Genomic DNA, 21,187 nt, shown 5'->3' on the forward strand with positions numbered 1-21,187 from the left:
AGCTGTTATATCATTAGGTTTTGACAAGCTTTCCATTCTGGGGATGCTTTTACCATCCATTTGTAGGCATTGCATAACCGTAGATACGGATCAAACATATGACCATGGAGGGTAGCGATACACTCAAATGTCAGACATCCCAGAAAAGCTCTGCCTTCTACATTCAGCTCATTTTAAATTGGGATGTGATTACATCCTTGTATTAAGGTTAAACTCAGAAAGTGAGGGATCTTTAAAAGGGTAATCATTGCTGTGGTATTTTAAGTAACACAGTTAGAGAAATGTCCCATTTTTCCATGTTTTTATATAAATGGCATAACATGTGTAATAGGATGTCATGGCTAGGGTCACTTTGGATTACAGCTGAAAAATGCAGTCAGAAACACTGTACCACACTGCCCCCGAGTGGTGATGATACAAACTGCATTGTAAGGAGAGACGGGAGTAGGGACACAGTGAACCTTTTCTACAATGTTTTGGATGATTTTGACAAGGATTTTTTTTTTCTCTCTTTTCAGTAGAAGTCGGCACATGTTCTTTCACATATTGAAATTAAAAAAAACTCAAACACTGCATACATTCGCACATAAATAGAAAACAAATAAGTAGTAATTTCACAAATTGTAGTATTACCATTTGTTAGAACTTAGAGGGTGTCTGCAGGTACCAGACAATTAAATTCAATGTTTTTTAAGACCTTTTCAATTTAATTTTTACCCAATTTAAGACTGATTTTTCACTTAAGTATCACTGTAGGAATATGGTTATTAGAGTGAGTTAGGTTAATCTACATTTTGCCAACAGGTAAGAGCAAGTGTAAAGTAAAAAAGACAGTATTAGGTTCAGTGGTGCGTTTAAAGTTTTGTAACATCAGAAATGTGGACTTTTGCAGAGAAAAGCTTGACTCATTTTCACAAAAAGAAATTAAAAGACGGATAAATGGAATTAGATAGAATGCGTGGTAATTCAGACCTCACAAATTCAAATTTAAAACTATTTAATGATTTTTAAAATTATAATTTAAATTGAATTTAAGGCATTTTCAGACTTTTTAAGGACCTACACACACCCTGATTTATAAACTGCTATGTCACTGAAAGCTGAAGTGCATAAATAGTGTCATATCATTACCTGTCCTGGAGGTGTCACTGTAGTCAGGTCTCCTCTGAAGGCTCAGGTTACAGGATAGAGTTGCAGGCCACAGAGGCTACAAAAACAGCCTCCACCATGCAGGATAATGAAGCCAGCCCATACTGTGTTGTCACAGTGACAAGTTGACCTGTCCATCAAGGTGTGTATCACTTTTCCAGCTGATAGAGCTCAGAGCTAGAGAAGAGAGAGGAAACATGAAGTTAGGACAGTAGAAAAGAGTGTATTATTGTTATGATTGGGGGAAGCATCCATTTCTGATCTTGACAAGAAGGATTGAGGTGAGTTTGTACCTTTTATCTTACTCTCCGTGATTCTCCTCTATGGTTTCTCACCCCTTACACACCAAATCAAGTACTGGTGGCTTTGGGCTTATTTCTTCTTCTCGTCAGCTGAGTCTCCATGGCTGAGGCCACAGGCACGAGCAGTAACAGCGGAGGTTTAGGCAGTGGAGGGGCTGGAGGAGTGCGTGTCCCCCAGGAGCCCTCTCTCAAAGCTGGGGTGGTGTTGTCAGATGAGAGGGTGGACTTCCTACGGGAGCAGGCCTTCTGTGTGCTGCGAGTGAAGACGGATAAATGGAACCGCTTCATCGGAGCCGAGGAGAACCAGAAGATTATACTGGATTTCCTGGACCACATCTGGACCAACAGACTGCTGCTCTTCACTGGACCTGGAGGGACATTGCATGCAGGGGATGCCCAGGTAAGAAACACCCACGAGCCAAGTGTCAAGAAACACAGGCATAAACTCAGTTGGTAAAAAGTTCAGGCACCTGCTTTCATAACGTGTCATTTTCTTTTTCATCTCCCCATCTTGGCTAAAGTCAATTGTGTGTAGGCAAATTCAATTACCGTTGTAGCCTTGAGTAAATATTTAATGGTGTAGCTCATCTATTGTTTTCTGTATGTATATTAGAAGTTCTGTACACTAACATCCCTGAGGTAAAGCTACTGTGTATACATAGAGTTGCTGATGATGAGGCACATTTCAATATCTGTTTGACAACGGCACAATTCATCAAAAAAGACAGCAGGAAAAGCGCTGGTCCTACTTGTAGTATGCCAAAGCACACAAAATAAAAAACATACCCTGAGAATTTTTATATAAACACTACCATATACACTGAATTACATACTGAAAAGTGCATTTAGCTCTTAAACAAGACAATAAGCTGACATACAAGTAATCTCCTGGACTTTACATCAACATACCATCTAACGTACACATTCTTTGAAATAAGTCACTACTTATTTCTAGTGCTTTCAATGCTGTTGAAAGCATTCCTACTGTTTTTGCATCTGTGAAGACATCCCCACCATGGAAGACCAAGTTACTGTGTGTCCTAAAGAGGGGCGTAAAGAGAATCGCCCGCCAAGGATTCAAACACCAACTCCGGCTGGGTGAAGTGCCTGGATACCCCATGGAGCACCTACCTGTTGTCATCTCTGAGGTGGGATAGGGTGGGTGGGTGTGTGTGTGGGTGGGTGTGTGTGTGTGTGTGTGTGTGTGTGTGTGTGTCTGACTGTAAAGTGTCCAACACATCATACACGAATGAAGGTGTGTGAAGATGTGGGTTTTCCAACAGAGAATAATGCTGTCAGGACAAGAGAGGAAAAAATGCTTTTTGTATGTGTCCACTTACAGCTTGTGTGCACTGCATAGGTGCTGGTGTGTGTGCTCTCCAACGGACTGAACCATGAGGACTGGCCGCGGGTGGTGTCTGATGACATCCACAGGCACCTGGAGACGCTGAGGAGCAGGGTGGTGACTCTGAGAGGCCGCGCTGAGGGACGGACACTGCTGCCCCTGCCACTGTGTGTGGAGAGAGCACGGCCTCAGGACATTGTACTCAGGTCAGTGTGTGTGCGCGTGGCTAATAGCCTAGCTAGCTTAACTGCGTATTTCTGATGCTAGAGTAGAATATCCATTTTTTTCAAGGTGAGGAAACGTTACTATATCGCGAAGACTAAAAATGAAAGACCATATCCTCTTATTTTATTCCTAGTGAAAAAGTTTTGAATGTCAAAGGCCATTTGACAACACTCACCGCTAAATTCTCCGTTGCTTTACTCGCGTCAACTGTCATGTCCAATAACAGCCGGAAGTGACATACTCCTTGCTTGTCTTGCGTGACACAGCAACAAAAAATATACAAAATATAAATAATAAATAAAAACAAAATTAAGCGTTTTGCCGAGTTTCACTGATGATTATTAAGTTAATTGTATTTTTATGATACTTTATAGGATTTTAAAAGTTGTATTATAAAAAAGAACTAGCAAGAAATTTGTAAAAGAGCTAGCTACTTCCGGTTGCCATCTTTGTTTACTTTAACTAATTGACAGCATCACAACTTGCCTGTTTTATGAATTTATCTTGAAAGAATGTAAGTCTTGAGGAACAATCTTGAAGAAAAAATACCTTCAAAACAGGAGTTAGTGTGGTCACTTGACCCGCAGAGTTTCAAGTAACATGGCTAAGTAGGTGCATTAGCAATAGCTCAGGTAATTGGGCCTACATCAGTGCAGAAGTCTCAACATAACTTTTATAAAAGTAATGTACCTTGTGGATAGGCACACACTTGGCTATTGCCACTGGCTATTGCATAACATGGGCTAAGATGTAAAGTATGGTAGTATATGCTACGATTTTCAGATCATGATGGTTGTGATGCTAATATGAAAACAAGGCGTCTTATTTTAGTATTGGTTGTGTCAGACTAATTGAAAAAAGTTCACTGTGATCACACTTGCAGTAGAGTAATATTTTACTCCTATTTGTAGTTTGCCAACTTTACTTTCATCTTTCAAAGCCCATATTGCCATTTTTACCCTCCCTCTTTGTCTCCATCAGCCCCACTGGTTGGCCACTAGACCGTGGCTTGTTATACTCTATAGAAACTTTGATAGTTCAGTGGTCTGGACAGATATGGAACGTCCTGAAGAAAGACTCTGGCATGGTGCTGCTCCAGGGAGACCACCCAGGCCCCAACGTGGAGCTCCAGTTTTGGACCACTCAGAGGGAAAACCTGCTGGGCATCCAGTCACAAGTATGACACTGGCTCTGAGGAAGTTGGCAGGGGTGCAGTCAATTCAAAGTGTAAAGTGAAACTGCAGTTTTCAAAGTTTCAGTATTAGATGTGTGTTTAATCCATATATGGATATGAGACTCCTGTTATTCCCAAAGATCAGATTTAGAGTCCACAGCTTGAAAGGCCCGAATTATTAAATGTCAACAGACCAGAAATACATTGGCATGACATAATGTTCACTCCACTAATGACCTCAGAGATAAACATATAATTTCATTTATACCATTCAAGAATGTTAACAAAATTGATTAGAAACCTCATAAAGGTAGAATTTATGACCTAGGTGTTGTTTTGAATTGCAAGAGATTGTAAAGGTGTACCTAAAGTGGCCAATGAGTGTCCGATTCCCTTGTTTTCAGATCCACAGCCCCAAAGTGGAGCACATCATGGAGATCCTGAGAAGAGTCAAGAGCAGTTACTACTCCTCCTTCAAGGACATCTGCCTCCAAGTCGATGAGGGTAGATCAGCATTACAATTTATCAGTGCTAATGAACTGATTGATTGATTCACTCATTCTTTCATCTAGTCTCTCACAGCCCAACCTCTCATTTAATTTTACTTATTTAAAAAACTAATTAAGCAGTCATTGTCTTAATATGTACTGCTCTGATGACCACGAGTGTACACCTATTATCATCTCTTCCTTCTTCACACAACACACAAATAACTCCTGTTGTTTTTTTCCTATGGCACAAAGCACAAAAAATATTTCTATTAAGCCTGATTATTTCTTGTGCATTTCTTATGTCTACTTGGATGTAGCCTTGACTTGCCTTTTTAGTATATCGTCATTCTCATTTAGCGGTGGTGGGAAACCTGATAATCACTTTGTCACTAGAAAATTGTCTAAAAACTGGCAGTCTAAGGACACAGCTGTATGATTTTAATTGTTAAATTAAACCCCTGCTGGAATCATGTTATCCATTATTACTTCTGTATGTGATTATCATAGCGGTGCTGGAAGCAGAGGACATAGATCTGTATCTACGACCTCTGAGGAGACTGATCAGCAGCTTAGAAGAGAGGAGTTTCCCACAGGTAGATGCCCTGCTGCCTCCTCTTTTCCACACACTCTGTCTCATCTGGAGCCGTTCCAAATACTACTGCACTCCAAAACGAATGGTGGTCCTCCTGCAGGAGTTCTGCAACCTGATCATTGAAAAGGTACAGTGATGCGACTATGTATGTTTGAAAGAGAGGGAGACAGAGTATCTATCTATGATCTCCCTAATGTGATTGTGTGTCTGTATCCAGGCCTCTGCCTACCTCATCCCTGAAGAGCTGTTTAAGATGGAGCTCGAGGAGGGGGTGGAGAGAGTCCAGATAACCATCTCAGTTCTGCGCACCCTCAAGCAATTGTTTCACTCTCATCGCCAGCGGATCCCCAAGTACTACAGACACAGCCAGGATGTTAAGCTGTGGGACTTTCCGGCTACGCTTGTGTTCCAGCGTTCAGACCGCATCATGGAGAGGCTGCTTATGATCGAGGTGCATGAGATGACAAGCATAGCTCCATTTTTGTTAGTTTATAGGAAGATTAGTGCTCATTTGGCTCTTATACTTAAAAGAAGATGCCAGATCAATTTGCCTAAAGAGGATATCATTCCCATTACATTTACATCAAGGGTACTGCTGAAAATTCATTTTTAATGTAGATCTCTGTGTTATTGTTGTGAATATTTGAACTGCCACTCCGGAAAAAGTGTTTTGTTGATTATGATTACCTCCATCCCATCACCCTGACCAATCAGTGGCTTTTCTCCTCTCATCTGTAGGAACTTTTTGCAACAGCGTTGGACTTTCTGAAACTGGAGAAGGTTGAACTGGGTGGATCCAGAGGGAAAGTCCTCAGTGAGATGGTCTTCGGCATGAGCGAGGAGTTTCACGACCGCTGGCGGGCCCTCAGAGAGAGCAAATATGACCCCCTGGACTATACTAACGACGTGAGGCCTGGTCTGATTGTTTGTTACAGTCGTCTTTGATATAACACTGCTGTGTAATTAATCAGCTCCAACGGGCTGTGATTCACAGCAGTTTATAAATGACATTGACAGGCACAGCCAAATAATAAAAAATAACAATTAGATGTTATTTTTCTGCCCAGCGGTACAGTAATTGAAAAGTAGCAAAGCAAAGTAGTTGCTAAGCAACACGCAAGAATCAGTAACAGCAGCCATTATTAGTCAATGCATCAAATTTTATTTAATTTACTAAATATTTTACAGCTATTTTACAACAGCTTCCAGTGTGACTCAGCCAATTAAAACTGGAACTGAATCATAAATTGATCTGTGTTATAATATTTTTTCACCAGTGTTTGTTATTCCAGCCAATACTGATGAACTCAGCTGAGGAGAACTTGAAGTGCTGCACTGAAAATGTAGTGGAATAAAACATGCCTAATAATATAAGTGGACTCAGAGCTTTCTAATCAGGGAAGGGATTGAAAGTGTCCATCATTTTCTGTCTAATGCCATCTCGTTTGCAGGACTTTGTGCTTCACTACAGGCGTTTTATAGAGCAGAACAGAGACTTTGACCAGAGGCTGGGAACTGTCCTCAATCTGGCCTTCCAGCACTCCAAAAACTTGAAGTCTACTTTTAAGGTATGGCTGCTATCTTGACCATTTAAAGAATCTCATTACTGTATTCAGGGACAAGGTGTTGCACTTTGTTAGTATCTGTGTAAAAAGAGCAAGTGGACAATGTTTAACATGTTATAATGACATTTATCTTAGTATAGCATACAGTATATGGCATTATTGAGAATTTCAACCTGATGGTGGCTTCAATTAAAAGCCAGGAAATCTCCAAAGTGAATTAGGAATGTATTTTTTGATATCATACTACATCAATGCCTAAAATGTGCTCTGCCCTGAAACTGTGTTGTCTTTATGTCCCCTGTAGTTGTTGAAGATTTTCAGCACTCTGCTTGAGAGACCCAGGATCCACCAGTTGTTCTCTCCTAACTACAACGTGCTGTTGGACATGTTCAACCAGGAAGTAGACCACTGTCAGTTTACACTTGATCAGCACAGAGATGGGGTAAGAGAGGTTGAGCAGAAATACATATTCTTAATGGCTGTTGAAAATTGACATACTTAGTTTAGAATATTCAAACGTACAGCCAGAGTTACCACACTAAATTATGCCATAAAGATGTCTCAGTTTAATCTGACACATACGGTATTGTAATTTACAAATGTAGCTTAACATGTGCTAGAGCATCTTAGGGAGAGTATTAACTCAAAGTAATGAATATGACTCAGCCATCAGCCAATTGAATTCAGCCTTTGTGTTTCAGCTGCGGTCAGGCTCTACTGTCCTGGGGAAGAATATGCCGTCAGTGGCCGGCAACCTCAAATGGTCTCAGGAGCTTCGGAATCGTATTCTCGCCAACAGGAGTAACCTCTGCCAGCTGGCCCATATGTACGGACCTACTTATCACATGCAGATACAACTGTTATCCAGCAGATATTTGGCTGAATTTACTGTGATATGCTCTGATAGAAGGACAATTAAGACTGATCAAGACAGCAGCAGAACCAGAGATATATACTGTGCCTCAATTTGAATACTTATGTTAGTACACTTCCATGTAGTACACTATATGTACTTACTGAAGTAGTGTGTTAATTTTCCACAGTGATGTGTTGTCTCAAATCAAATAAGGCAGTTGTGCATTTACTGGAAATGATGATCACAATCTTCTCCTTCTTTTAATTGGCAAATTGCAACAGAGCATTACCACCAACATTTGACTGTGATTGTCACCCACGAAAATATCTGCAGGCTTGTTTGCTTGTTCACCCGAACAACCACAGCCACTTCCACAGCTGCTGCCAATTTCAGTTTGGTGGTACCTCCCCCTCAACTTTTTGATCGTTATGAGTGCATCATCCAGATACTCAAAGCACCCTGCATTTTGCCATACTTGTCAGTGTGAACACACTCATGCATTCAAAATAGTGAGTGTAACTACGGAAGAATGGGAGCTGAGACACTGCAAGTCTTTGTAATTCCCTGCATTCTTCTTCCTTATCAACACCTGGTGTCTGCCTTGCCCACAATGCAACACGACCACCAACAGTTCAGGTGGAGATTTTGGTGTTTTTGCTAGTAACACCTAAAGTAGCCTCAAGCCCCCAGCCTCAAGCAGAGATGAGGAGCGAGCTAGAGATGTCTGGTTAACTCACTTCTTTTTGACTCCACACCTCCAGATTTGTTTTTCCATTTTCAAACTTATAGTCTTCAGCACGAACTGACACTGACTCAAGTGACATCATTTGAGGCAATATATGAGGTGTCACACAGCTACCTCTAGAGCCACAAAAGCCTGTTTTCACACATGCAGCTATAGTCCCGAAGACCCTTAAACACACTTTGACATGAGTTGGAAATGCTGTACATCTGATTTTGGAATGAAACTCTACCATAAACTCTGCAAGATACAGATGACATTTGTTTTACTCCTTGATTTTTCTTTGACTTTTCCCTCCATCCCTTCCAGGCCTCTGGGGTGCGCTGAAGCAGACGATGTCCTCGCAAAGTGCGAGCGTGTCCTGGAGGTTCTGGACCAGCATGATGAGGAGCTGTTCTCAGAGTGGACTGAGGGCCTGGAGGAAATCTGTCAAACCCACCTGAAGGAACCACTGCTCACACTGGACACTGACACGGGCCTGTTCCAGGTCAACTTCAGTCCTGCAGTAAGCACAACGAAGAAGCTATTACCAAGAGACATATTAAACAAACTAAGTTCAATTAAATATTTTGAATAATCTAACTGTGTTCAGTGTACAGGGTTTTATCTGGGATGGAACTGATGCAAAAGGGAATATTTCGGATAGACATTTGACTATACACAATTGAGCATGTTAAGGTTGTGTTTACACCACAAATGAGAGTTTAAATCATTTAAATATATGCAGTAAACATAATCTGGCCACTACAATTGGCTATTGATTTAGCTCATACTAAATTCACAACACATACATTTTCATTTCTCAGCATCCAGTAGCTGGTGTGTCCCAAATAACCAGAAGTGGCAACAGTGTTTTGTTTACAATAAACAGAGGAACTGTTTTGCATTAGCAGCAATAACCACAGTGTGTGTGACCAGATAAAGAAAATCCCAAAATGCACTCAGCATCAAATCAAAGAAACAAGATGAAGTGAAAAGTGCAGCAGCAATGAATATGTATAACCAGCAACAACAAAAACAGGCACTTTAATCCAGGGATAAACTACTTATCTGATGCACATTTCTTCTAATGTACTGTGTATGTGTGTGTGCACTTTGTTCCAATGTTAATGAGATCTACACTTTAGGATGCTGATCCTATCTGTTCAGATTTTCGCTGTCACGGTAAAAGGAAACAAAACAATGAACCAAAACTTTCGATTCATCAGATTGTTTGCATTTACATTTAAATTTCTTCCCCTCTCTCTCTCTGTCGCTGTCCTCAGTTGACATCAGTGCTAAGGGAGGTGAAGTATCTGGGCATGCTGAAGAACCAAAACATTCCGAAAGCAGCTCTCCATCTCTACTCCAAACGAGAGACACTCTACATGGTGCGTGACTAAGCCTCTGGAGTTGCATTGGATTTAGTGTCAGGCAACTTATTTGTGAGCTATGTGGCTGTAAATGTTTTTTTGACCTGTGAAATATGTTGAAAATGATCAGAGTTTAAGTGTTAACCATAGACTGTATAAATTTAATGGACACAGACATCGTGACAGTTTAATCTGACACATACGTTATGAGTTTGGGACATGTATGACTGCAGCCACATTCTGTTTGAAGCCTACCACTACCACCCTACAAACTGCGACCACCAGCAGTTGCCCTTACCTTTACCCCAACCTTAACCGCCTCACTTTTAACATAGCTAAATGCTAAGTCAGCATTTTCTTCAGGGTTTCATCTTGCAGAGTCATGTAGCTGGTGGACAGCTATACCTGCTTGAAGAGTTTGGCATTTTGGCTGTCACCATCTCAGATTTTTGGAGCCAGAAGTGACCCAAGGTGACTGTATTTGGACGAGAGGGTGGATCGGACTTTAATCAGCTATAGGCACTAAAACTGTTTTTTGTACCAGGCTGTAAACGTTTATTTTTCCTGTTAAGTTTGGCATTTGGAGGAGCTGCAGTTTTTGGCATTTCCACGTTCCAATTTTTCAGCTGCAAAGGTTGCCGCTTTGTGCTAACGTCTTATTGTATCTTGCAGTACACACAGACACTGAGTTTGGTGACCCAATGGTACAACCAGCTCCACAGTACCATCCTGGCTGTCGAGCTGGGATTGGTGAAAAATGAGATGGATGGGACGAGACGACAGCTGGATCCGGCCCTACGGGAGCTGACCTGGGCTCAGGACGACCTATGGGACTACATCCAGAGCACACGAGACCTGGTCAAGGTACTGAACAGTTCTTGTGTATCTTTTGACTCCACTGTCAACAAACAACAGGTGCACGTTATAATGCTGGTGGGTGAATTTTTCGGATGCACATGCTGTGAAACTATTTTGCAGCATATTCAGTCTGCTCTGCTATAAAGAAACAAAACTGTATCAGCTGCAGTTTGTGCCGAAATATAAAAAGTTATGGCTTATTTTAGAGTTTGCTGAATATCAGTATCAAAAGCTACTGTGAAACTTTTGCCTGCCAATGCAGCATGAATCCTGGCATCCTTGTTATGTAGTCCAAGCCAGCTTTCCTCAATTACAACGAGCATTCCTAAAACAAAAAGCAACATGCAGCTGTCAACCAAAGAGAATATAATTACTGGTTGTAACTGTGTCTCTCTTTTGCTGTCGCCAGAGCATTTCTAGCCGTGTCCAAAAGAGTAAAGCTAATGTTGAGGCCATCCAGGCCCTTATGGGGAAATTCAGCCATCGTGCCTTCATCACCAGAAAGAGCCGTGGTTCTACGCTCCTCATCTTCTCTGACATTGATGAGAGTGTTTACAAACAGCACGCTCTCATCACCAGTACAGGGGAGGAAATACACAAACTGCTGCAGGTATATTCTTATCTTAATCTTGGTGCATCTCTCTCTCTCATATTCATATCTATAATTATCATATATATGTTTTTGCCTCTAACACATCACTCTTCCACTGTGCACCAGGAGAACCAGTCTCTGCTCGGTGTTACAGACCTGGACAGCAGCGAGTGGCAGGCCTACACAGACTATGTGGACCGCATGATCCTGACAGGCTTCTCCAGTGCAGTACGCTGCTCCCTGCAGTACTTCATGGACAACACCGATGCCGCCCAGCGCATAACACCACTGTTTGAGGTCCAGCTGGTGCTCAATAGCAATGAGATGACCTTTGACCCCTCGCTGGATTTTACTAACAGCGGTAACTTCTATGATATTGTGGATAAGTTGGTGGCCAACATCACCAACATGGCGTCCTTCATTCCCAGAGTGGCAAAGCATAAACAGCTGGAGGACTATCAGGTGCTGTGCAGATTAGACTAAAGGTTTATACACACTGTGCAAACATACTGCACACCTGTACAGAAATATATCTGTATGCACACTCACCCTGGCCACATGCTATCTTGTGTCTTCTTCCTGTAGGACGACATAAATCAAATGGGGGATTTGTCAGAGATGTGCCATGTCATCCGCTCACGGGCACGTGCAGCCATTGCTAAGGTAAATGTTTGTTTTCTTGCCACACATAAAAGCTTATTTATGATGAGTACAGGGTCACAGTAAAGATTGTGTTGATTTTCAGGCCAGAGAATATCAGGGATCATTTGCAAGCTATCGCTACCTCTGGACGGATGACAGGTCAGAAGCGTATGGCTTTCTGTCATTTTTTTTACTTAACCCAGTGTCTTTATTACTGAATCACACAAATGCAGATTATTGTACATAATTTCCTTCTAGTCACTTGAAAAATTATAGATATTCTTAAAAGGGAGATTTGCCTTTTTTCCCTCAACTTTCCCAGGTCTGAATTTATGAGGCAGTTCCTGCTTTACGGCCATGTGTTGAGTACAGAGGAAGCTGAGCTGTATGCAGACTACGAGCTGAAAAAGAACCCGCCAACCCTGGACAACTTCAAAGAACAGGTGTGCTTCATGTTTGTGGTTTAGAAAACCTTTAACCTAAATTGACTTCATGGAGCTGATCAGTGCAATCTGGTATTTTCCTCTTCGATAGATGTCTTTGAGTCGCTGTATCATTCTTCATTCCAGATCAACCTGTTTGAGTCTCTTTATGTACGAGTGAGCAAGCTGGAGGACAGGAGGGTGTTTTGTGGCTGGCTACAGCTCGACATCAGACCCTTCAAGCACACACTGATGAATGTCGTCAAGAGGTGGAGCTGGATGTTCAAGGAGCACCTGCTCAACCACGTGAACCAGAGGTTAGACACACATGCACAAGCACAGACACACTCATATGTTGAAAACTCCTATGCACTCTCCACTCTGAACCGTTACACCGTCCTCTTTCCTCTCTACCCCGCAGCGTGAGGGAATTATCCTCTTTCGTCCAGGACACGGCCCGTGGCCTTTCTAACAAGGTGTCAGATGGCGACTATGCAGGCCTTGTGGACATCATGGGACACCTCATGGCCATACGAGACAGGCAGATCAGCAATGAACAACACTTCAAGCCTCTCAAGTCCACTGCTGAGCTCCTGAAGACCTACGGACAGCAGCTGCCAGAAAGCGTCTACACACAGCTAGAAGTGTGTGCCAATGCACAAATACACACATTTCCATGAGTGGATGTTTATCACATTACATTCTTCACTTTATCACCCTGAAACACAGGAGCTGCCGGAGAAGTGGAAGAGTCTGAGGAAAATTGCATTCACAGTTAAACATGAAGTGGCACCGCTGCAATCAAATGAGGTTTCTGTTATACGCAGGAAGTGTGTCCGGTTTGAGGTGAGGCTGTGTGTGTGCGGGGTTGGATGTCAGTGTGGCAACCCCTTACAAAGAGCTCAATATCTGACATATAAACCTTCTCACTTTTCTTTCCTGCATTATGTATGACTGACACCACAACCCCAGGAGTGCACAGTGATAGACAGAGAGATGGAGACAGATATGCAAAGGAACTGCAGCTTCACAGAATTCTGATTTGCTGTTTTTTCAAATTTCAGGTCAAACAGCATGAGTTCAGAGAACAGTTTCGCACTGAGACAATCTTTAAGATCATTGTGGAGGAGCCATATAAACTAATTGATAAGGTGAGCACTGGGACATGCTTTACTGCCTATTCAACAAGAGAAGTTTTCTAGTTTCTTGCAGTGTGTAATTAAATGGAATTTAACAAACCATACAATTTTAAGCCACAGCATATCAGAATGTGTCTGTCCCCAGTCTAATCGAGGAGTCGCAGTGATGGAGGCAGAAATGAAGAAGCTGCAGGACACGGCCGATCTGTTTGAAGTCAGTTTCCCAGACTACAAGCAACTGCGCCAGTGTCGCTCTGACATCATACTGGTCAAAGCCGTCTGGGACATGGTCATCTTTGTGAAGGTAAATCAACACAACACAGATAGGTTGGCATTTTGATTTCTTTGCTGTTTTTGAGCTCTATAGATAAACCTTTAAAACACAGCCTGCATAGTACAGCTCAGCTTTTCACTTCAAGCTTCCACATTATGCGTATGAATTTCATACTATATCTATAGAGGACTTTTAAGACTACAGGGGTGAATAGATTTTCCTCATTAGAGAATCACAGATTAATGTTTCCTCTCTCCTCTCTGCGCCAGACCAGCATAGAAGACTGGACCAAGACTCCATGGAAAGAGATCAATGTTGAGCAGATGGACATGGAGCTCAGACGATTCGCCAAAGTATGAACAGCTTCCATGGACAAATACTAAAGGGGATCTATTCTACTTTTTCTTATTTTCTGTTATATATATAATGTTACAATGTCAGATGGTCATATTAAATGTGACTAGAGTTTCAAGTAGTGAGGTAAATGTATGTAAAAGTAATCCCTGTGAGCAAAAATCTCAGGTTCAAGACCCTTCTGAATTCTCATGACAGATTTCTTTACATGGTCATCTTGGTTGCTGATTTCTCCCTGATTTTGGATCATATTATGATATTTTTTACGGTAGAATGTGACGCTATACTCTCTAACAATCATTCCCTAGTTGCACTGATGGTTCAGAGACACTGAAGGGGCAGATGCATAAGACACGGAAACGCTGACCAATCAGATTTTGAGAGGGGGGGTTTAAAGAGACAGGTGCGAAAATGTGTTTCAGTCAGAGCATGAATACAGGTGTTTCAGCACAGATAGTATGAGAGAAATAAAGTGTTTCTTGAGCATTAAAGCATGTTAACATGTTTTAGGAGAAACCCAAAATACAAATATGAACCCTAAAGAATAGGTCCCTTTTAAAATCTTTCATTTTTTGCTTGGGTTGAAAAAAATATCTAATTTCTCTTGTAATTTTTGACCATCACTGCTGCATGTTAAAGGAGATGAAGATGCTGGATAAGGAGGTGCGGGTGTGGGACGTCTACATGGGTCTGGAATCGACTGTGAAGAACCTGTTGACCTCTCTGAGAGCCGTCAATGAGCTGCAAAACTCAGCTGTCAGAGAAAGACACTGGCAGCAGCTCATGAACACCACCGGGGTACGAGACCATCTCAGCTGCTGCTTCACTGTGTCTCATACCATCTGATTCAATAATATTTCATCAATGATCATGTTCTGCACTGTATATGATCCTGCTCCCTCTGCTGGGTTGAGTTCTGTTTTTAATCTAGTCTTCACAAACTCTGCCTTCATTCAGCTATCTTGCCAACACATGTCCAGGCCTGTAATGACCAGCACAGTTCAGTGAACCCAATTATCCCGAAGTGAAATCTGATCACACTCATGGTTGCTGTGTGTTCCTCTTGGTCCTCAGGTCAGGTTTGTGATGGGGGAAGGCACCACCCTGGGGGACCTTTTGGAATTACAGCTTCACCGTGTGGAGGATGAGGTCAAAAACATAGTGGACAAGGCTGTGAAAGAAATGGCTATTGAAAAAGTAAGTGTACTCGAGACCAACCAGTTGTAGAATATTGTCCTGTATATCAATGCTGTGGTTATAAGACAGCGCTTTTTTGAGTCTGTTACGATACCTGCATTTGCAGAGACAGTTCATAGATCAGTTCACTTGGATGCATGTTTGAAAAATTAATTTCTTTATCTCAAACAATATAGATAAATGAAGTGTAACTTTTACCATATTCTTAAAAAGATTAACACAAATAATCATGTAGTAGCAGACTCAATGGACAGGAAAGACGAACTCACAGATCATTATGCAGAAATAAGATGTTTATTAACACCCTTACCAGTTTTATTTTCATCCTACTGCACAATTTGTATATTATTCCCCGTCTTCAAATGGCAGATGTCACACTTTGTAAAGAACATTTCCTACATCTACCTAGGTTTTGGCAGAGATAACCCAGACATGGAGTGTAATGTCATTGTCATATGAGACTCACACCAGCACAGGAACCCCTCTGCTCAAAGCTGATGAGAATCTGATAGAAACTCTGGAGGACAACCAGGTGAGCATGATAACTGTGCTGATTCTCTGTAGCATGTGATAACCAGTTTATTTCAGTAGTTTGATGCTGTTTAATGCTGAACCCTATTTGGTGTAGGACATCAGGCTCAGGATTAATACTTTAGCTAATAGTGTTGCTTTATGCTTCTCTATCTGTGTTCCCATGGATGTATTATTATGCACATTTTGAAGTATGGCATTGGAAAAGCTGTATAGAAACAGCAATGGTCAATAAGCTGCCTCGATTGCGCAAAGAAGTTTCAATGCTCGCTTGAGGTCTTTTTTGCCTTTGTCAAAAAAAGACTTCATGTGATACATGGGATATGTGGAAAGGGTTTTGCTGAATAAGTTCTGATGTAGCAATGGGGCTAGGCAATATATCAATATTATATCAATATTAAATTGATATCGAGCTATGAGACTATATATCTTCTTAGATTTTGGCTATGTTAATATCATACCTGATTTCTCTTCTTGGTTTGAAAAGCTTAATTTCAGTTAAGTGACATAATTTTCTGAACTTACCAGACTGTTCTAGCTGTTGTGTTATTTCATTTAGAACTAAGTCAATGTATCCACATTAGTGATGATTATTTATCAGTAATCATCATTGTGTAAATAATTTGTGAAAGCACCAAGAGTCAACCCTACAATATTGTTCCAGTATTGATACTGAGGTATTTGGTCAAATATATTGTGATATTTTCTCCATATCACCCAGCCCTGTGTGGCGAATATTTAACTCACATGACTGATCAGCTGTTTCCGCTGTCAGTGCCTCCCTTTGCGTTAGATTCAACCTCGACTTCTTGTACTTTGTTCACTGGCTGATTACAGCCATGCGTAAAGCTTACAGTAGCCTATGCCGCCATCCTCTGAAGAAACTACCCTTTGCATAGCCTAGTTGTACTAAACTTGTATTTCTTTTGTGCGGCATTTCAGAAATTTGCTTAAAATTCTCTTGACAGTTGAACGGAAACATGACTTGACTACCTGTGTAGGGCATTCTGTCTGACTCCCCAGTAACATGGTCATTGATAGCGTTATCAAAATATAAATTAAAGTTATGACTCTTACAGATCACCAGGTAAAGCTCCTCCCGTCATTTCTATTCAGGTGCAGCTGCAGAACATCCTGATGAGCAAGTACGTAGAGTATTTCCAGGCAGAGGTGAGTGGATGGCAGAGGAAGCTGATGGTGGCCGACCTGGTCATCTCCTCCTGGATGTCTGTCCAGAGGACCTGGGCCCACCTCAACAGCATCTTCACCAACAGCCACGACATCCGCTGCCAGCTGGCCAATGATGCCGAGCGCTTTCAGGGAATTCACACTGACTTCCAGGTAACACGCAATACATGAGAGCACTAGCCCACATGCATCCATCTCACCCTTTTACTGATTTTACTCCCTCTGTCACCCAGAGCTTGATGACTGAGGTGGTGCAGAACAGTAACGTGGTGGAGGTGACCAACAAGACTGGCTTCCTGGAGAACCTGGAGACCTTGCAGCAGAGGCTGTCTGTGTGTGAGAAGGCCCTGGCCGAGTACCTGGAGACCAAGAGACTCACATTCCCCAGATTTTACTTTGTGTCTGCCTCAGACCTGCTGGAGATTGTCTCCAAGGGAACACAGCCCAAACAGGTGACAGATTACAATTTGATTATTTTTTCCAGGAGAGAACATACAGAGAGATAGTCAGCACATTGTAGTTATCAGTTCAATATGTTCCTCACACCGTGTCTTAGTGTTGTGGAGCGGAGAATGTTTATAAAAGATAAGAATGAAAGACAATTTTCTTTTTTCATTTTCTTAAATTCCAGTCAAGAGATTACGGTCTGTAAACAACATAACCTTTAAAACAGAACTGAAACTAATAGTCCATCTGTGTGTGTTTATTTCCAGGTGACCAGACACATGCTGAAGCTGTTTGACAACATTGCAGATCTTCGCTTCAAGGACTCAGACGGAGGTGGAGGAGGAGAGGAGGATGGGGAGGCAGTTGCTATAGGGATGTACAGCCGAGAGGGCGAATATGTTCCATTCTCTGAGCCGTGTGTCTGTATAGGACAGGTAATGACAAACAAAATCTGATTCATATGTGTACAAATACAAGTAAGGTTACACTCAATTACTGCTGTATTCATTAATCACATTATGAATAACTTTGTTTATGTCTTGATAATTGTATGCACCTTATGTTTATAATTGTATGTATATATTTGTTCTGTGTAACAATTTTCATGCTTTTCCAAATATTATCGAGCATGTAATTCTATTTTTATTTTTAATTGTGTTTTTACACTGTGTGTGTTTCTTCAGGCAGAGTGTTGGTTGGGGGCCTTAGAGAGCACTATGCGCTGCACGGTCCGAAAGGAGATTCAAGAGGCCGTAGCAGCCTATGAGGACAAACCACGGGACCAGTGGCTGTTTGACTATCCTGCACAGGTCTGATAATGTACAGTCTGTAGATTTATCATCGCTCCATTTAAAAGTCTAGTGTGTAGGATTTAGTAGATTTAGCATCTAACGGTTAGCAGTGATTGAAACCAGTTGAAACTTCTTTCTGTGTGTCAAGTTAAAATCAAATCAATTTTATTTATATAGCAGATTTAAAAACAACCACAGCTGACCAAAGCGGCGTACAAATTTATAAAATGACACACAAATAAATAGCAATATAACATGTACACAAAGGTAAAACAGATGAACTCTGGCAAGAACAACGATTAGAAAATGATAAAATATTAAAAACCAGTAAGAGCAACCAAAGGCCATTGAAACGTGTAACTTAAAGGTGCTGTATGTAAGAATGTGGCCAAAACGGTTACTGCACTCAAATTCAAAATACTGCCGCGAGTCATGTCCGCCCCCCCTCCCCTACAGATTCGAGGTTGCTAGACAGTGGCACGCTGGAGACTGATTTGTTTGCCCACGGGCGGCTGCCGTCGGATCTTCGGTTTTCCAGCGGACTGTTCGAGCAAGTCCGGCTTCTCTGCTGCTAACGCTGCTGCCGGGATACAGCTCATGAGGAGCCGGCTGCTAATGCTATGTACCGGGACACTGCTAATGCTGCTTGCCGTGCTGCTGTAGCTCAGTCGTAACTGTAACTGATGCTGAGACTCTGCTGACATAAACATGATTTGCGGACTGTAAAAATGTTTTTTAAATACGAATATTCTGGCTGTACTATTCCGTCCGTGAGATCAGTATGTTATATGAACATTATTCCTTAATCTTTGTGACATATTAGGATGATTTTACGACTATTTGCTTTAGATTTCTTACATATAGCTCCTTTAAGGTTTGTCTTAAAAGCATCAGGAGCAGCTACCACAGAGGCACAATCTCCCTCACCCACAAGCTTCAGTCATGGGACAGTTAAAAGACATTGTTCTGAAGATCTAAGAGGTCGGGAGATGGAGTAGGGGCAGAGAAGTTCAGCAATGTATGGCTTTAAAAACAAATAAAAGTACCTTAAAATCAATCCTGTATTGTAGCAGAACTATGGTGGCTGACACAAATGGCCCCGTCTAGTGCCAGTGTTAAATTGTCCATTCTGGGTTACTGTAGAACAACATGGCAAATTATGTGGAAGAGACCTACATGGTTCATTCTAAGGTAGTGATAAACACAGCAATTCTTATTTTCAGGTGATTATACACTCATGGAAACATAGTTGTGAATATTATACCATTACCAAATAGATGCCCCTAATCCTACACACTGGACCTCTAAATAAACAGTAATTTTATCATCATAAAACACACTTCATTCGGCACAGTCACTACCTGGAGCTCGCATCAACAGAGCCTGGTTGTTGAAGGTGGCAGTGCTGTTTGGGCTGAGAAAGCCCTGTGTAAGTAAGGTAAAGGAGGTTGTTGGGTCAGTGCGGGGAGCAGTGAGACCTGGCATTAGGAGAGGTCTCTGGGACGCCAGAGATCACTGTCTAGCCTCCTGGAGGTGTCGTGGGACCAACTAGATGAACACTGGTGAAAGGAGGTTCCCACCTGATGACCCCAAAGACATGTTAGTTATCACTGCTCACTGGTCTGTATAGTTAAGCCTTGTCATAATAGCTTATCACAGGGCTTAGGAGGTTATTCACTGAGCGCTGGTACTTTCTCTAGAGCACACACTTCTTGTGTTTATTTGAACAAAGTTGACAGAAACAAAATAAAACTCAGGAAAACCATCTTGGTTTGTCTCTCCACTGTTCCAACAATTGCCAACTCTGGCTTAGTTGAAATAAACACTTAATTCATCCAGTTAAATGTGAAAATATGCTGGCTCTGTACACGCTAAAATTACTGTTAAATGAAGTCTGGTGAGTTTGCAGATAGCAATTTCAGGGCTGTTTCTGGGAAACAAAACGGATCTTACTCTATAACAAGAAGGTCTGTCTCTGTAGGGATCCTTTCCATACTGTTGTCAGATGTTAAAATAACAATCTGAGCCTGTCAGGGGTAAAAACAGACACTTTTAGTGGACGTACATTAACAGTGCGAACATGCTTTGAGTGGTTACACTGCAGCCTGTTTTGCGACTGCCAGCAGCCCTCACTCTCAATACTGGACCAGTTTCGAAAATTGTTGTTCCCATTAGTCATGGGGAAAATAGGGCCCAGGTTAAAAAAAAAACAACTTGCCTTTTAACTTTCCTAACAAACAAATTATCTGTTGTCTGCTGGCTGTTTTCCTTCCATTCACAGGTTGGGTTGACTGGTAGTCAGGTGTGGTGGGCCACAGATGTGGGCATTGCCTTTGAGAGGGTGGAGGAGGGATTTGAGACAGCTCTCAAAGACTACAACAGGAAACAGGTAAGCTGTAAATCCAGGGTAAGATATTGTTCGGGTGGTGGGTGAACACACTTTTTGTTGGTTTCAGTGATTTATTCTGTTGTTGTTTATTTTTTAGATCACTCAGCTCAACTCACTGATCCACATGCTGCTTGGAGATTTAACTCCTGGAGACAGACAGAAAATCATGACTGTCTGCACCATTGATGTCCATGCTCGCGATGTGGTCGCCAGTCTCATAACTCAGAAGGTAACTCTGAAGTAAGACATGCATGTGTTGAATGAGGCATCATACAAGCAAGAAGACCTCCCAGCTGGTGTTACTATACGTGTCTCCTAGGTGACGACAGGCCAGGCCTTTGCGTGGCTGTCCCAGTTACGCCACCGCTGGGATGACGAAACCAGACACTGTTACGTCAACATCTGTGACGCCCAGTTCCAGTTCAGCTATGAATACCTGGGGAACACTAACAGACTGGTCATCACTCCTCTCACTGACAGGTACACAGACATGTAGTGCTGTATATGACACCACATGCACACAGATTTGTACTCTAAAGAGAGAGGTGACCTTTTGTGATTCATATTTCA

At 41.9% G+C, this 21,187-nt stretch overlaps 1 protein-coding gene across 1 annotated transcript in view; it reads left to right on the forward strand.

Annotated features, from left to right (window-relative positions):
• The first annotated feature begins 2,927 nt into the window (after positions 1 to 2,927).
• dnah9l (dynein, axonemal, heavy polypeptide 9 like) overlaps positions 2,928 to 21,187 on the forward strand; it is a 49,451-nt gene continuing 31,191 nt past the window's right edge. Inside the window, exons 1-33 of the mRNA XM_050033425.1 lie at positions 2,928 to 3,002; positions 4,003 to 4,198; positions 4,600 to 4,699; positions 5,194 to 5,405; positions 5,496 to 5,729; positions 6,017 to 6,184; positions 6,730 to 6,846; positions 7,148 to 7,285; positions 7,545 to 7,669; positions 8,751 to 8,946; positions 9,707 to 9,811; positions 10,466 to 10,657; positions 11,061 to 11,261; positions 11,370 to 11,705; positions 11,829 to 11,906; positions 11,989 to 12,044; positions 12,208 to 12,328; positions 12,455 to 12,624; positions 12,729 to 12,951; positions 13,037 to 13,153; positions 13,372 to 13,458; positions 13,592 to 13,750; positions 13,990 to 14,073; positions 14,714 to 14,872; positions 15,149 to 15,271; positions 15,681 to 15,803; positions 16,919 to 17,143; positions 17,224 to 17,442; positions 17,704 to 17,871; positions 18,121 to 18,246; positions 20,510 to 20,617; positions 20,715 to 20,846; positions 20,937 to 21,097. Of these exons, the coding sequence (XP_049889382.1) occupies positions 4,106 to 4,198; positions 4,600 to 4,699; positions 5,194 to 5,405; positions 5,496 to 5,729; positions 6,017 to 6,184; positions 6,730 to 6,846; positions 7,148 to 7,285; positions 7,545 to 7,669; positions 8,751 to 8,946; positions 9,707 to 9,811; positions 10,466 to 10,657; positions 11,061 to 11,261; positions 11,370 to 11,705; positions 11,829 to 11,906; positions 11,989 to 12,044; positions 12,208 to 12,328; positions 12,455 to 12,624; positions 12,729 to 12,951; positions 13,037 to 13,153; positions 13,372 to 13,458; positions 13,592 to 13,750; positions 13,990 to 14,073; positions 14,714 to 14,872; positions 15,149 to 15,271; positions 15,681 to 15,803; positions 16,919 to 17,143; positions 17,224 to 17,442; positions 17,704 to 17,871; positions 18,121 to 18,246; positions 20,510 to 20,617; positions 20,715 to 20,846; positions 20,937 to 21,097 (4,856 nt within the window). The 5' untranslated portion in view covers positions 2,928 to 3,002; positions 4,003 to 4,105. The remainder of the gene's footprint in view (positions 3,003 to 4,002; positions 4,199 to 4,599; positions 4,700 to 5,193; positions 5,406 to 5,495; positions 5,730 to 6,016; positions 6,185 to 6,729; positions 6,847 to 7,147; positions 7,286 to 7,544; positions 7,670 to 8,750; positions 8,947 to 9,706; positions 9,812 to 10,465; positions 10,658 to 11,060; positions 11,262 to 11,369; positions 11,706 to 11,828; positions 11,907 to 11,988; positions 12,045 to 12,207; positions 12,329 to 12,454; positions 12,625 to 12,728; positions 12,952 to 13,036; positions 13,154 to 13,371; positions 13,459 to 13,591; positions 13,751 to 13,989; positions 14,074 to 14,713; positions 14,873 to 15,148; positions 15,272 to 15,680; positions 15,804 to 16,918; positions 17,144 to 17,223; positions 17,443 to 17,703; positions 17,872 to 18,120; positions 18,247 to 20,509; positions 20,618 to 20,714; positions 20,847 to 20,936; positions 21,098 to 21,187) is intronic.

Source organism: Epinephelus moara, chromosome 21 (genome assembly GCF_006386435.1).
Source record: "Epinephelus moara isolate mb chromosome 21, YSFRI_EMoa_1.0, whole genome shotgun sequence".
NCBI classification, from domain to species: domain Eukaryota; kingdom Metazoa; phylum Chordata; class Actinopteri; order Perciformes; family Serranidae; genus Epinephelus; species Epinephelus moara.